Source organism: Camelus bactrianus, chromosome 23 (genome assembly GCF_048773025.1).
Source record: "Camelus bactrianus isolate YW-2024 breed Bactrian camel chromosome 23, ASM4877302v1, whole genome shotgun sequence".
NCBI classification, from domain to species: Eukaryota; Metazoa; Chordata; class Mammalia; order Artiodactyla; family Camelidae; genus Camelus; species Camelus bactrianus.
In genome coordinates this window covers 15,504,777-15,521,149 of record NC_133561.1, presented here as the reverse complement: position 1 = coordinate 15,521,149, position 16,373 = coordinate 15,504,777, and the positions used below count along the sequence as shown (strand labels likewise).

General features: G+C 52.2%; 1 protein-coding gene across 1 annotated transcript in view; it reads right to left on the bottom strand.

Annotated features, from left to right (window-relative positions):
• Positions 1 to 12,638, bottom strand: part of CAPN2 (calpain 2) — a 48,968-nt gene extending 36,330 nt beyond the window's left edge. Inside the window, exons 1-2 of the mRNA XM_010973974.2 lie at positions 12,262 to 12,638; positions 7,719 to 7,788 (exon numbers count right to left, since the gene is read on the bottom strand). Coding sequence (XP_010972276.2) covers positions 7,719 to 7,788; positions 12,262 to 12,498 — 307 coding nt within the window. The 5' untranslated portion in view covers positions 12,499 to 12,638. The remainder of the gene's footprint in view (positions 1 to 7,718; positions 7,789 to 12,261) is intronic.
• Between the last annotated feature and the right edge of the window lie 3,735 nt (positions 12,639 to 16,373).

Genomic DNA, 16,373 nt, shown 5'->3' with positions numbered 1-16,373 from the left:
CAGTCACTCTGTGGTCCCCGGGGCACCCCAGGACCCGAGATACACTGCACACACCAAGTCCAGGAAGCTGCTGAGACAGATGGTCCCCCCAGGGGAGCAACCCAGAGAAGCAGGGAGCCCGTCTCCTCCTCTGCTGCAGCAACTCACCAGGGAGGGTTGGAGCTCCTCTCCCACAGGGTCAAACACCCCAGCAATGCTGCTCTTACTGTTCCCTCCTTCCTTATGATGACTCCTAACTGTGCTGGGTTAGGGGAGGCTGTACTGGAAGTGTGTGGAGTTTGTCTTCCGCAGCTCACCTACCAACTACCACTCCCACCGCCCACTCAGGGTCCTCCTCGCTGGCCTCCCTTCACCAGCTCCCGGCATGGGCATTACACCCCAGATGCCCTGTGATGACCCTCTGCCAGCCCTGTGGTACTTAATGCTTCCAGAGACCCCTCTCTCCCCAGATCTATCTCTGGTTTCCCCCTAGGAAAGGGATTTTTGGCAATGTCTGGAGACATTTTTGGTTGTCATGCTGAGGGAGCGGGTGCTAATGCATCTAGTGGGCGGTGGGGGTGTGTGTGTGGCTAGGAATGCTGGTCCACAGCCCACAGCACAGGCCCCCACTATGAAGACCCCAAATACCAACAGTGCTGAGGTCGGAAAACCCTGCTCTGTCTCAAGTCTCGCTTGTCCTGTGTTTCATCCTTGTAGTGCTTTGTTCCTTTGCTTTCCATGGTGACAGCTAGATCAGTGATAAATGGTCCAAGATTTTCAGGCTCTTCTCACTAAATTTGACCCCTCCTGGGACACTGGTAATTAACAGGCTCCAGAAGACTCGATACCCTGCCCGACAGGACTTCTCTCTCCTGGCCTATGCAGCCTGAGGAGGAAGGGAGCCTACTCTTGGAAGGGCAGGGAAGGAAGTCCTGGGGCTGCCCTGGGAGCTGGCAGGGAGGGAGTTCCCCAGAGAAAGCACACACCCTGTCAGGGCCCAGCCCTTTGAGATGGTGGCTGATGAGTCACACTGGGTGTCTTTTTTATGCCTGCTTCATGGCCTGAAGCAGCCCAGAAAAGGGTACCCCCAAACCAGAGTTACGCTTACACACAATCAGGTCTCATTGCATCAGTGGCTGTCAGCAGAGGTGGAGGAGATCCACTCTGCTCATATCCCAATCCTGGTTAATGCCAGGCCTTCAGCCTCCTTCCCTGAGCTGCACACAGAACCATAGCAAGAGCAAGTGATCCAAACCATGTGTCCACACCTCCCTCCTTCCCCCTGCTGCTCCTGTGGATGGGGGCCTGGAAGGAGAAGGGATGGGGGCCAGGATGCCGAGGCGCTGCACACTGACTGGACTCTCAGAGGGGAAGCCCTGCCCCGTGTGTGCTGCCCTCAGCCATGCCCTGGACCAGGAGGAAGCAGCCATCTGCAGGGGTTGTTTCTGCTCCCCAGTTCCCTGCAGCCATTGCCCCCATGGCTACTACCCAATATCAGAGCTCCCTGCCAGTCCTCTGAAGCCTTGTGCCTGCCTGCTTGGCATGGTCACAAGCACAGTGCTTCCTCCCGAACCTCTGCGCCCACAGACCCCTGCAGGAGAGGAGGAGAAGCCAGCCCTGGCCCTAGTTCCTCCTCCTCAGAGCTTGACCTCCTCACCTCCTGGAGGAACCAGCAGGGAGGCAGCTCCTTTCCTGACTTCCTGGGGGCCTTCACAGCATTGAACTAAAGGCAAGTCTCACTGTGGCTGGGGCAGCAAAATGCCAGGAGGAAACTCACATTGTGGGTTGCAGTAAGAACGAACGTTACAGATTTTCTGGCTCTGGTCCTGATCCCTAGAGGGAGAGAAACCACAAGGGGCCCTGGGTTCCAGTGGCACCATTCAGCCACAGTCTTAAGGTTCTCCACCTTATGGGAAAAGGAAGGATGCCAATATCACCTTGTTCCCATCTCACAGGTGGGTAAGTGGAAGCTTGAGGCTGAAAGGAGCAGGGGCCCTGCGGGCAAAGCGTGTGCTGGGAGAAGAGAGGGCCAGAGTGGAGCCAGTAAAGAACCTCCTGGCCTCTTGGGGAAACATCATGGATTATGGCCACCTCCTGACCCTGAAAGCTGGGGCAGGAGACTTCACTGAGTTTCCTGAACTGTTCTCTGAACAACTAGCTCCTTTCACCCCCTCTCCACAACTTCAGTGGTCGTCAACGCCAAGTGCTAGAGCTGGGACCCCATCGGATATTCAAGATGCGGCCCAGCGCGCTCTGCCTCACCTCCCCAGCCTCATTTCACATACTCCCCTGGAGCCACACGCCCCCCAGAGATAACTTGCAGTATGTAGCTATTAAACCCTTACTAAGTGTCAGCCTCTGGTGCTCCGAGCTTTCCAGGCATGGTCTCATTTCATCCTCATGGCCCGCAGAGGTAGGTAGTATCATCATCCCCATTTTATGGATAAGAAAACTGAGGCTTGACGAGGATAGTGATTTGCCCCACATGACAGAGCCAGAAAGTGGCAGGACCAAGAAGCCAACCTCTCACTGCAGGCCATCCAGGTCCTCCCTCTGGCCCCTGCTCTTTACAGATGGTTATCGATACATGTGCCTCGCTTGGCTCTGTGTGGAGACACCCAGGCCTGTGAGGACCAGCCCACCTTGGAGAATGGCCGGCTGATCCCCACACTCAGTTCTGCTGTGCCGTCCACTGCAGTGGCCGTAGCGTACATGTGACTCTTTACTGAATTAAATGAAAAACTCAGTTCCTTGACTGCAATAGGGACAGTTCAAGTGTTCTGCCTGCGGCTTGTGGCTATCGTACTGACGGTACAGAACGCTTCCATCACTGCAAAAAGGTCTGCTGGCAGGGTTGGTCTAGAGTCTGCCCCCTGGCATACCTGCTGGCCAGGCCCCCCGATGCTGGGCCAGCCAGAGAGGACCGCCCTCCTCCTGGGGCTCCTTTACTTGCACTGCTGTGGCCCAGAACCCCACCAACCTCACGGAATGCTCAGCCTTCATTTCTGAAATCGCCTGGGTGGGGGCTTCTCTGTGTTTGATCCTGCCAGAGATGATCGGAGCAAGGGTCTCAGACCTTGGAGCAGAGACATTACTGCTCAGCAAACGCGAGCTGAAGCCCGGTGAGGAGGGATGTGGCAGGGGAGCAGAGGCTGCCGGTGGAAGTCACAGCCCATCAGGAGTGGTGGGACCTTAGGAACCTGGAATCCCATCCCCTCATCTTAGAAACAGACCACTAAGGCCACACAGGGATGTGGCCTGGCTCCTGGCTCGGGGGGACCTGCCCAAGTGAAAAGTCACACTCTGATCCATGGGCCACAGGAGCAAAGGAACCGTGTAAACTCCTTCTAGCAGTTTCCTCTGGCTTCAGAGCACAGTGTATGCGACAATGGAAGGATTTCCACTGCCTCTCCTCCCTGGGGAGAAGAGGTCAGGGACAGCCAAGGAGGGATTTGCCCTTCTGGCCCCAGATGAGGCTGGAACTCGCTGTGTGACTGCCACGGCTGGGGCAGCCAGGGAAGGACAGGGGCCTCTGGGGGACTCATCCCTGCCTTGTTTGTGGGACTGTCTTAGATGCAGCAGGAAAGGGAGCAGGGAGCACCAGCAGCGGTCACAGGGGAGAAAGGCTCTGAAAGAGCATTTACAACCCGGAGAGACCAGAGAGGAAAGGATGACTCAAGGACAGCGCATGTCTGCTCCCGGAGGCTGGGAGGGGCCTCCGGGCTGAAGTGATTGTTTTCAGAAAGAAAAAAATGTATTTACTTTCTCCATCAAACCAGCCAACACTTTTTTTCCTAGTCCTTTTATTTTTAAAACTACATGCACTGTTTTTTAAAAAGATACCTGCAAATGCCAATAGCAGGCATCCTACAAAATCCCCAACCAGCACTCCTGAAAAGTAGCAAGGTCATCAAAAACAAGTGGAGTCTGAGGAAGTGTCATAGCCAAGAGGCACCTAAAGAGACCTGACAACTACATGTAATGTGCTGCCCTGGGTGGGGTTCCTGAACAGAAAGAGGACACCAGGTAAGAACTAAGGAACGCTAAATAAACGTATGGGTTTTAGTTAATGATAATGTACCAGTATTGGCTCATTAATTGTAGCAAACATCCCACACTAATGTAAGATGTTCATAATAGGGGAAACTGGGGGTGGAGTGCATGGAATTCTCTGTGCTACCATCTCAACTGTTCTGTAAAACTAAAACTGTTCTAACAAACTCTATTAAAAAATTTTAAAGGCATTTATTAAAATGGCTTTTAAAAATTACAATCTAAGAATCATTTAAAAATTACTTACAACATTTAAAAATGGGGAAAAAGGAAGATGTTGAATTTATTCATGATTTGTGTTTGCCTATATTAAGTGCATTTTGCACCACAGCCCTGGGAATGGAGTATTACCATTATTCCCATTTTACAGAAGAGGAAACTGAGGCCCAGAGAGCTTGGGTAACCTGCCTGAAGTCACCCAGGCAAGACAACAGGAACTGGAAACCTCCTTTCCGTGTGCTTTTCCCACTGGCCCTGCCACTCCCTACTCTCTGCTGAGCTGAGCCCTGGGGAGGGGCACCCTATAGACAGACACCCCCAGCAGGTGCTCTGGGGGCCCGTGTTACTCTTAGGGGTAGAGGCAAAGTGATCTACTTCTGAGGGGCCTGGAGAACATGTGTCAGGTTACAAAGAAGTGGGGCTGTGCAGTTTCAACAGCTCTGACTGTGCAGGTAGCCTCCGGCCCTCCCCCAGGAAGCCGAGGGCCCATGGGGGCACCGGGCCAGGATGGCTGCCTTCCCCTGAGAGCCGTGGGCACTGTGGGGGCCCTGGGGCTGTGAGGGGCCATGCAGGGGATTAGTGGTGCAAGCTCAGCAGCAGCCCGTGAAAACCAAAGGCAGGAGGGGCTCAGCTCTGGGATTCCGGGGCCCCGGGGGCCACTCCAAGTGGCAACCACTTGTAGCAGAGGCTGCTAACAGCAACCCCAGAGCCACATTTAGCTGCAGGGCCAGCCTGGCCGAGGCTCAGCTAGGTCTCCAGCCCTTCCTCCAGATGGGCAGATTTTTCTTCGCTGACTCAATGCTTAGCACACCCAAGGTCTGCAGTGCAGGTGGCTCATGTCAGAGCAGTTCTGCAAACATGGTGGGAGTTACTCTGGTGAGGCTTCGAGCTGACCCCTCTGGAAAAGAGGGTGGGAGTCTGAGGATTAACCACTGCCTGGCAGCCCTGTGAAAGGAGGCTGGGCCTTGGAAAAGGTTCCAGCCCAAGGGTGGCCCCCATCCAGGTTCACTGGTGAACTGAGTCTCAGGGTAGAAAGTCAGATAAAGTTAATTGTGCTTTGAGAATTTTACCCCTGCAGTCCCTCAACACAGCATCATGGCAACTCATGATGGGAGTGAAAAGAGACTGGAAAAATTTTAAATCAGATCAGGGTTCTTTCCTTTGACAACTTTTAGCTGTGTGGCCTTACATGTATCCCCACCTCTGCTTCAGTTTTCTTATCTGCATCATGGGGGTGAAAATAGTTACTTCAGAGACGGGATGATTACATGAGATAACAATGAAAACCGCTCCAGGAAGTGCACACTGTTCAACAGGTGGCAGGCGCTGCCATCACTCCTTACCTGAGATAAGAGGTCTGGTGGGCGGTGCTTTAACCCTTGCACAAGGTCTACACTCAGCATCAGACATGAGGAATGACTTTAGAACAGCTGAATGCCCCATCTGAGGGGATCTCTGAGGTCACCTCACTCCCCCTCCCCCCTCCCATTTTTAGAAGAAACTGAGGTTCTCAGTGATGACTTGTCAATAGTCTGCCACCTAAGAGCTGAGCCTCAACTTGTATCTCTGTTCATGTGGCCAGGGGTTGCTGCCACAGCCCCCGTTCCCGATGCCTCTGAACCTGCTGGGACCTGGTGACGGTCACCACTCCATCACCACCCTGTGCCCGGACGCTAGAATCAGGGTGAGAGTTCAGTCCACCACATTTCACTGACTGTAATCGAACCAGGATCACCCAAAATAAAAGGTCAAGAGAACAAAATGACTAACATGATATAAAAAAAAAAAAAAAGCCCTAGAAATTATAGACCAGTTTTTTGAGAAAATTTTAAAGGACTTACCCTTAATCTTGTTTCTATTTGATTTGGTGCTTATCATAGGGAATTTATGCTTTGCCTGTCTCCTCTCCAAATGGTCTGGCAGTACTTAAAGGATTTAAATCTTGCAACTTGGCCCTTAAGATGTCATTAAACTTTGAAGTAGATGTTCAGTCCAGGTGTGGAATTTAGCCCAGGTGTGACAGTTGCTGTGTTTGTTTCCAGATTTTCTAAAGCCCCCACAGTTGGTCGAAGTTGCTCCATCAACTTCTAGCCCTGTTAACAACCATATTCTCTAACCAGTGGATTTCCCTGGAGCACCCACCTTAAATGCCCAAGGGCCCCTGGACTTCTATCTTTGTTGCGGAGAGAAGGTGGGAAATGCGTTTTCTACAGGTATGAATGTGCTCTGGCATCTCAGGAATTTGAGCATAGAGGCTGAGGTCAGACAGCGGGGTGTGCATGCCCAGCCCTGGGTCACATTCTCTCGGGGAGGCATTTCCCAAGGGGCTCCCAGTGTGCCCTCCCAGTGATTCACACAGTGGCCCTGACATCCCTCAGAGGTTGAAATTTTTCCATGTCCCTTTTAGGGAGTCTAGCTCAGGGGTTAAACACACAGGCCTTGGAGTCATTTGCATCCCAGACCTTCACTTCAGCTGTGGGATGATCTGAAACAAGTTACTCCCAGGATGGAAACTCCGCTAGGTGGGCCAAGAAAGGAGGTACAATTCAATTTGATCATTCTTGTTGCCGATGGACTAATCTGGAGAGAAAGTTGAAAGTGATGGCAGGAAACAATGGTTTATTGCCTCAAATAATCTGCTCCAGTGATCATAGGCCTGTATTTATTATGAGTAAAAAAAATGAGCATGGATTCTCTGAGAATCTTAAATAATGGTCTCAGGCCCCACTGTTGAGACCTCTTCATAGGAGCCTTGGGGGCTTTCATGCCAAAGCCGGAGACCCTGCAGGTTCCAATCTCAGCAGGCACTGTACCCAGAGAATCAGAGCTCGGCTTTAGAGAGCACAGCTTCAGACCCTCCCAATTCAGCCACTCCAGGTAATCTTACTGAAACAAACATTACAACTGCCTGTGACAACGAGCACCGAGTCCACTGTTGTGATACCATGGTGAGCTCGTCTGGCAAACACTGAGGACGCCCCAATATGTTAACTTCCTCCCAGCAGCAACTATGAGGATTTCCTCTTCTTTCACACTGAGTCACCATCCCATCCGCAAACCCCAGAGAACTGATGTCTCAGTGCTACAGCTGGCCTGGGGGAGTCCTCCCACCCGGCCCTCAGCCCAGAGCCAGACTATTCATGAGCCACTAGTAACGCTGGCCCCAGGAGGTACAGGGACCAAGGTCCAGAAGCGCCTCCATCCTCCAGTGGCAGTGTCTTTATAACTTCAACAACTCGCCCAGTGCAGGGGACACAGGAGGCCTCGCTGCACATCTGTGCATTTGTGTACTGCTGCACAGGGCCCTCAGGCGACAAGAAATTCCAGGGAGCTTCTGGAAATGGAAATTGCCAAGCTGTCTAGCAAGGGAGAGAAGCCACAGAACATCCCTCACCCCTTCCACCCACACCCTTGCAGAGGCCCCCCCTACCCCCCACCCGCAGCCTGCTTCAGAGTCCGTCACTTACCCAGGGCTCCTTGGCAGATGTCTGTGCGGGTGGCTCCTTCAGTAATAAATTGGGGATCACTGCAGATCTCCTGGAAATAAGACCCACAAAGTGCTGTCAACCCACCAGGCCTGAATTTTTACAGTTAGGACATCTTGGCTCCCAAATGGTACATCGGACCCCCTTTCCCTGTTCCCCACCCCTCTAGGGAAAGTTCTGCAGTTACAGTTAGACTGCCATGGGGTCCTTCTCTGACCTCTGCTCTGGGGGTCCTGATGGGTGGGTGGGGGCACCACTGCTCCACTGGCACTCATCACCCAAACTGCCCAGAGTCCACTTCATCATGCTACTTCCTGGGGCCGGGGCAGCACCAAGTCCAGCCTCCTCTGGGGGCCTTGAAACTGTCTACTCTGTGGAACTGCCCTACCCACCACGCCAGCCCCTCTCCTCTCTTCCTGCGTGTAAGCTGTTCTGCCTGCAAGCTGTTCTGCCTGCATGGAATACTTCCCTCTCCCACCCTGTTCTCTCCTTTTCCACATGTTACCATATCTCAAGACTCATTGTCACCAACTCCAAGAAGGCCTCCTTCCCCATCCAGCCCTCACCCCTCCCTTTGATTCTGAGTCCCAGCGCATCTGTACTCTGTAATTTAGTATCTGGTTGTGCGCTCTGCCGCGGTGCTGACAGGTGTCACTGTCTTCCTAACATTCACACTCTTCTTGAGGGCAGGGCCATGTATCCAGCCTTCTGAACTGGCCCACTGGCCGTGGTACTTGGGGCAGCCACAGACTGTGCGCCTGCTGTCAATACCGTGCATGGTGTCTCATCTCAGGCACCCCCTCAGGAACACAGATGTGCTCCGACCCCGTTTTACAGGTGAGGAAACAGGCTCAGAGATAAAGCAACTTGACTCAAGTTATATCACTCATAAGCTGTAGACAGCACGGGGATCTGAACTTGCTGGTGTTAAACCACATACTCTTTCCCCTGCTGCGCTCCCTCTGACTGATCAGACCAGGCCTCGAAGGGCTGTCCACGTCGCCTGACTGAACAGTGCTAGCTTGGTGGCAGCTCTCTCTGTGTAAGTTTCCTGATTCTGAAGAGCCCCACCCGACAGCCACAGAGGAAGTCAGGCATGAATCTGGGCTTCCCTCCGCCGGGGCCCCTGGTTTGCAGGAGCTCCACCCGACAGCCCCCGGCGGGCCCCTGTCCGTCCTGCCTTAGATGGTGGAGGCTCTTCCAGAATCTGCAGCACGACACCCTCCTTTCCTGCTTTGCACAGTCCCTTCCCTGCTTAGGCTGGCCTGTTTGGGGGATAACAGAACCAATGAGAATGTTTTTCTGCTGAGCCAAACGAAGCTAGCTCTGCCCAAGGCCTGCCAGGCAAGCACTTATCCAGCTGACAGAATAGACTGGGCCTGGTGCTGGGAGCCCAAGAACCACGCTGATAATCCTCAGTGCACCAGGCACTTACCCCAGGAGGATTTTTCCATTATGTTTGAGAAACTTTCTCTTTTGGCAGCCTCTCCAAAGAAGGCAAAGTTTAGAGTGGCCCTCAGAGATGCTTCAGGAAATGGAAACTTGTTACAACACGAAGAACACTGAATTAAATACAGAATGTCAGAGTCCGAGGAAGCGGGTGAGGGCTGGGGCTTTGGAGTCAGACAACCTGGGCTTGAATCCTGGCCCTGCCACTTCTTATATGGGTTCTATGACCCTGACAAGTTACTTCCCTCTTTAAGCCTCAGTTTCCTCATCTCTATAATGGGGATGGTGATGACATGTGCACCCACCACACAAGGTTCTTCTGGAGGTTGGATGAGATAACTATGTAAGAGTGCCTTGGCAAGCACGCTATTACCTACTATTGTTATTACCAAAGAAGTTGATGATTATAATCTCTGAACTTGGACACAGGAGATGCAGGTTTGAGGCTGAGTTCAGCCAGCTGAGTGTAAACACTCAGGCCTTAGATGTCTCAGGGTAAAATGGGGACTGACACACCTGCCCTGGCTCCCAAGGGACTGGTGCCATCCTTGGATGGCCAGTGTGAAGGCCCATCCAGTGTGACTTCAGCCATGCCCTCCTCAGCCCCCTGCCTGAGCCCGGAGTCCTCTGTAGCCAGTGTGGGACATCCTCTCAGAGAAGGAGCGGTCCCTCAGCCTGTTCCTGCCCGCCCTAATTTCCCATCCTGTTTCACCGTCTCCTCCCTGCTTTTATCTTCAGTCCCTTCCTCTTGGTGACGCAGAACACATTCCAGATGCTCCCATCTGATACAACAGCCTCTCAAACCCCAGGTCCCACCCTCCCTGCCACTCCTCCTCCTCTCCTCTCACAGGCGCCCCTGCCACATGAGGTGAGCGCACTCTTCATTTCCGGTTCCTTACTTTGGGGTCTGGCTTCCACCGCACTGAAATTCTATCCCCTTGCAGTTGCTCTGTTAAAGTCACAATGACTTGCTTCCATCCAGATCCAGGGGACACATGTTTGTTGGCCCTGCCTGACCACAGCAGTGTTTGGGAAGACAGAGGGGGCGGCTGTGAGCTGTGGGCTCTCACATCCACAGGCTGGACACAGCCCTGCCTCCATCCCAGCACACCTGCATGAGCAAATATTTAGCCTTCCCAAGCCTCAATTTCTTCAACTGCTGACTGGGAATATAATAGCTACCCCCTGCCTTGGTTGTGCAGTGGACAGACTGTCCTGCACTAAGCAGGGGACCTGGAATGGCTCCCGATCTCTATTTCCCCATCTGGGAGTCCTACAGGCATTTCCAGTTGCTGGGTGACCTGTGTCCCCCACTAGCCCTTAAAGCCTTCAGAGGCAGAAGCCATATGCACTGTGCCTGGCATACAGTAGGTGTCCAATACATGTTTATTGCATGAATGAAAGAATAAGTAAAGAAGTGTGTAAATTCACTTTGTGCACTGTAAAGGGCTATACAAGTGTAAGGTGAATACATTATCTTGTTCATCACTTTCACAGCTGTAATTTCATTTGAGGCTCATTACAATCTTGTATTCATTCATTCATTCCACAAGGAGTCACTGTCTGTTTACAGATGTATCCCAAGCATTTAAGACAGTGCCTGACATGTAACAGGCACTCAGTGAACATTGTTAAATGAATGAATGATGCATGGATACTGTGAATGCACTAGGGATAAACTGTTGAATAACACACACATGGTCCCTGCAGTGCAGTAGGAAGGACACACAAATTATGTAGTTATATTTACAAACTGTGAAAATGCTATGAAGGAAATTAGCACAGTTCATTGAGAAAGAATACAAGACGGGAAGGGGGCTGCTAAGAAGATCAGGAAGGATCTCTTTGGGGAGGGGCTATTTAACTAAGTCCCAAAGAGTGAGTGAGCCAGACTCCAGAAAACCAGGATAGGGTGTCCCTGGCAGGTGAGGCAGGAAAGAGCTGGGTGCCCTTGAGAAAGTAGAAGGTGCTCAGCCTGGTGAGTCAGTGAAGAGGGGAAACTATTTAGGAATAACTTCTTTTAGAGGAAGAAACGGAGGTGAAACGGCTCTTGCAGGTTAGCAAGAAATGAACTCAAGTGCTCCGGGCCAAGGGCACTACCTACTGTACTTATCGCCTGTGGGCTGGGTTCAGGGTAACAGAAGGTGACTGGAGGATGCGGGGGCTCGGAGGAGTGGAAGCAGGGCAGGACTGCTTATTTTCATAACAGGAATCTAGAGGTTGGATTTCCCAGGGAGCCTCCTTGAGGTTTGGTGGGGGAAGCTTGGGGAGCAGTCACACAGGAGGTGGGGCCAGCAGGGCTACCCTGGGAAACAGTATGGATGATTGGAGTAGGGAGCAAACTGTCCCAAGGCCTTCCAGGGCAAGGGGGACAGAGACCCAGCGCGCGGGATAAGGGAGCTCAGAGGGGCCCCTGAGACTCCAGGGTGAGGATTCTGGGCCAGAGAGTGAGGGGCAGGCACTGGCTTCTTCTCCCCGGTCCTTTGATAATCACCAGGTTCAATGTTAAGGGGAGGTCTCCTCAGCTCCCATTTGTTAAAATAAGCAGGAAACTGACTGGATAAATCTAACCATCACTGCGTGAGACAATCCTCAGTCACAAAGGACCGGGCCGTGAGGAGACTTCCCCCCTCCCCGAAGCAGACAGAACCAAGTCAGAGACCGACTTTCCCCGGTTAAATACTGCCCCCCGCATCCCGCCTCCTTTCTCCGCAGACTCTTCCCCACTTCCCACCATCTCCTCATTGGAGTCCAACTGAAGTTTCCTCCAGGTCCCTTTATGTCACCCGAGTATCTGTGCGGTTTTGCTGGCGGGCCTGCTTGTGGGATTGAAGGGCAGTGGGCGCCTCGGCCCGTCCTGCAGAAGCCGCGGGTGGCAGAGGGGACGCGGGCGACCCGGGAGCCTCCCTCGACCCCGCGCCTGCAGAGCCCCTGGCTCGGCTGCGGGCTGGGCTCCGCGCGGTCCCCGAGCGCCGAGCGCCGGGTCCTGGCTCTCGCGGGTCAGGAGGCCCAGGAGCCGCGCCTCCGGGCCCCGAACCCCGCCCGCCCCGCCTCCCGCCTCGGGCGCGCTCCCTACCGTGGGCCGCTTCCACTCGATGCCCCGGGTCTTGCTGGAGTAGGGGCCCAGCTCCTTGAAGCCCAGGGAAGACGGGAGGGCGGGGAAGGAGGGGTCCTGGAAGAGCACGCCGGCCTCCAGGCACTCGTCCCGCAGCGCCGCGTAGTCCTGGTTGAGGTACTTGACCGCCCTCTCGTGCGAGCCCAGCCCCTCAGCCGCCTCCCGGTCCTTGGCCAGCTTGGCCGCGATGCCTGCCATGGTCGGGCCCGGCGCCGGCGCTGCGGCCCAGCGAGCGAGCGAGGGTCTCGGCTGCTGCGCGGGGCGCGGCGCTCGGCGGCGGGACTGCGGGCGGCTGCCGCGGGCGGTGATTCACCCGGCAGGGAAAGCACCCTCCGCCCGGCGGGGCGTGGCCTGGCCGCTCCCGGCCTGCTCGGCGCCCCGCCCGGACCCCGCCGGCCGGCGGCCTGCGGCCTGCGGAGCAGCGGCGGGACGCCGGCGGCCCGCGCGGCCGGTGCTGCCACCTGTGGACGGCACCCGGGATGGCCCCGCTGGCCGGCGCCGCGCACTCGGGCGTCCGGGTGGAAAAGTCGGGACTCCAACCGGACCCCGATGGCCGACTTCCCACCTGCGGGGGAGGAAGGCTGGGAGAAACCCGAGGCTGGGCAGTTGTGATTCCCGAGGAAACACCCTGTGAGTCACATCCCGGAGAGAGCTCGAGGAGATAGTATTAGCTCTGTAAGAAGCTTGTCCTGCTAGGGCCCCCATTTTACAGATGCGAAAATTACGCATCAGCGAGGTTAAGTGACGCTACTCTATGTCGCACAGTCAGGGGCAGAACAGGGATTCTGTTACCAGAGGCCGCGTTATAATCAGGATGCTGCGCACCACTATGAGTTAGGTATATGATCACAGATAGGGTTGCCAGATTTGGCAAATAAACATACATCCTAGCGGAGGGAGGGAGGAGAAGTACACCTCAGTGGTAAAGCGCATGCTTAGCATGCACAAAGTCCTGGGTTCAATCCCCAGTGCCTATATTTTTTTTTTAAAAAAGTAATAAACAATAAATAAACTAATCCCCTCTCCCATTACATCCTCCCAGTTAAATTTGATTTTCAGGCAAATACCAGTGATCTTTTAGAATAAGTATGTCCGAAATATTGCATGGGGGCATACTTCAACTAAAAAATTATTCATTATGTTGGGGAGCAATCTTTGCCTCCCCCAAATGTCTCTTTGGCATATAGATTACTTCAAGCTGAAAGTAATCAAGACAAAAAAGGACCTGACCTGGAAACTGCCTAAAGAATTTAGATAAAGTGCCCACTCCTGGATAGAGCCATGACCAGAGATATCTGCGAAGAATAGGGGCTAGGTGTGGAGGTGCGAACTCAAGCAGGGCCTAGAGATCTGATTCCTCTGTGTCCCATTGTCTCTGTGTGGGCCCAGCAAACATTTACTCGCCAGATATTTGTTTTCCCAACTCCAAGTCAATCGCCTTCCTTCCCTTTGAAGTCCCAACCCACTACCACCAACACCCTCTTTTGTCTTTAGCTAAAGATGGTATTTAAGGAGAGGGCTTTAGCCATTTTGGTGAATTTTTACTGTTTTTCTGGGTCTCTCCCATGCATCCATGTTATTAAACTTTTTTTTGATTTTCTCCTGTTAACCTGTTTCATGTCCATTTACTTCTAAGACCAGCCAGAAAAAGCTAGAAGGGTAGAGGAAAATGTCTTCTTACCCAATAGCTGTTTATCTGAAACTCACATTTAATTGGGAGGACTGAGTCCATACTGGTAGGACATTTAGAACCCTGTGACCGCTCGGTTGGGGAGACAGCATGAGATTCTCAACTCATACACTAAGAAATGTGTGTGCCAAGGAGTACGGTGCTAATATGAAGTACTTTTATTTCAGTGGAAAGCTATGCATTGTTTCAAGCAGCAGTTCCTAAGCAGCGGGTAAATTTGCCCTCTCCTCCCCACCCTGAGGAACATTTGACAATGTCTGGAGATAATTTTTTCTATGACTGGAGGATCGGGGGGCTTGCTACTGGCCTCTACTGGGTAGAAGCCAGGGATGTTGCTAAACATCTTGAATGCCTAGGACAGCTCCCCACAGCAAAGAATTCTGTAGTCCATGTGGACTGAAAAAAAGAAAAAAAAGCACAATGTGAGAATTGTGAATTAAGTTTTATGTGGGGCAAAATGAGGACTATTGACCAGGAGACAGACTCAGACAGCTTAGAAGAACTTCTCCGGAGACGGGGGGAAGGCCAGTATATATGTGATTTTAGTGAAAGAGGGACACGTGCAGTCAAGCACACATTTTGGCCGAAGGTTGCTGCTAGTCCTGAGGAGCAGATGTCTCCTTTAATGATTTTAAGTGCGTTTCTAGACAGGAGAAGATGCAAGAAATTGGGCTCATAAAAAAATCTCCTGAAAATATCTAACTATCTGAAGGCCTGTTCTGCCAGTTTTTCCCAGAGCACAGAGGGCCTCATTCCTGATCTCAGCCCTGAACCCCTTTCAGGGTGTGCTGAAGGTCAGTGACTGCAGTGGCTGGTGACTTTGTTCCTGTAGAATCAGACGGCAAGAGACACTTTTTAGCTGGCATCCAAAATGTCAGTGACCTCAGTAATGCTGAGGCTGAGAAACCCTGGCTTAGAGCACCTCCTTCCAGCCTTTCATTGTTTTTGAGTCTTTTTACACTCTAAGTTGTAGATAACTGTAGCAATGCAAAATGATTTTTCTATATACAAATTAATCCTGTCCAATGGAGGGGACACACGTTTATTTTATATTTGTATGAGAGTCCTTATTTACTCTTTTAAGAAAGTATCTTTTAACAGACATTTTGTGGACAGGCCCTGCTATGTCATGTGCACATTATTGGCTCTTAGTGGGTGATGGCGAAATAAATAAAATGGGTGAGAAGTATTCAAAGATCTCCTTGGATAAGAAAATGCATTTTTTCTTGGATAAGAGAAGGCTACTGGGCACTTGGTACTAACTTCAAGTGTTTACAGGACTGTCCTGGAGAAGAGGAAGTGTATTCATTCTTTGTTGCTCCACAGGGAGGATTAGGACTAGGACTAGTGATGGACTTAAAGGGGCACAGATTTTAGTTAAACATAAAAAAAAAATTATATTGTGGCTGGAGCTGTGCCACGTTGAATGGGCTGCCTTGTGAGGGTGAGAATACAGCACCACTGGTTGTGTTCAAGGAGTCAGGGGCTCCCCAACTTGGTTGAGCATCGGAATCCCTTGGAGAGTGTGTTCAAAATACAGATTCTGGGCTCTGCAACCAAGATGCTGGTTCACTGGAAGAGAAAGCGTTTGGTCTTTAATGATTGATAGTCAGCCAGTTTGGGGCCCTACTGCCAGAGGAGCCTGTAGAGCTGGAGGCTGGTGACCTCTGGGGTCCTTTCATAGCCAAAGATTCCATGGCCTGAGGCTCTTCTGGCAGGTGGTATGAGCCAGCCCTGTAGGTACATTTCCATCATCATCAGGGTGTCAGATTCCTCTTAGCTTTAAAGTCAACACTGGCCTTGTTCTTGAGGGCCACGCACCCATTTTATAAAGGGGGACTGCATCTGAAGGAACTTGTTAATTCTCTGCCCCTTAGAATCTTTTGGGGACTGCCTATTGCTCCTTACTTTCTAAATTTCCCAGATAGGAGAAGGAGTCATAGTACATGTGAATTGCATTGGCAACCATGGGTATTTATTCAGATTTAAGAACTGAGCCCTTTGCACCAAGTGCTTCAGGAGTGGAATTCCCAGGCACCCCACATCCATGGAATCAGCCAATATTTGGGTTTGGTTTTGTCTTCACCTGTTTTATTCCTCCTCCCTGTGAATGAAAAATATTGACTGCCATATCAGCAAACAAAGAATGTTACAGCCATCAAGCCATCACATTAGAGCCACCTCCACATTGAGCCCTGAGGGAACTCAGGATGGAAACAGGATACTCAGCCAAAGCAGCCACCCTTAATGGTGCCCCCTGAGGAGACTCGGGATGGGGAAGCACGAGGCACTGGCCCTAGATGGGTGAAGTGCACATCAAAGGAATAATTTCAATGAGCCCAGACTGTTGCATCTTCCCATACACAGAAAAGCCTAAATTCCT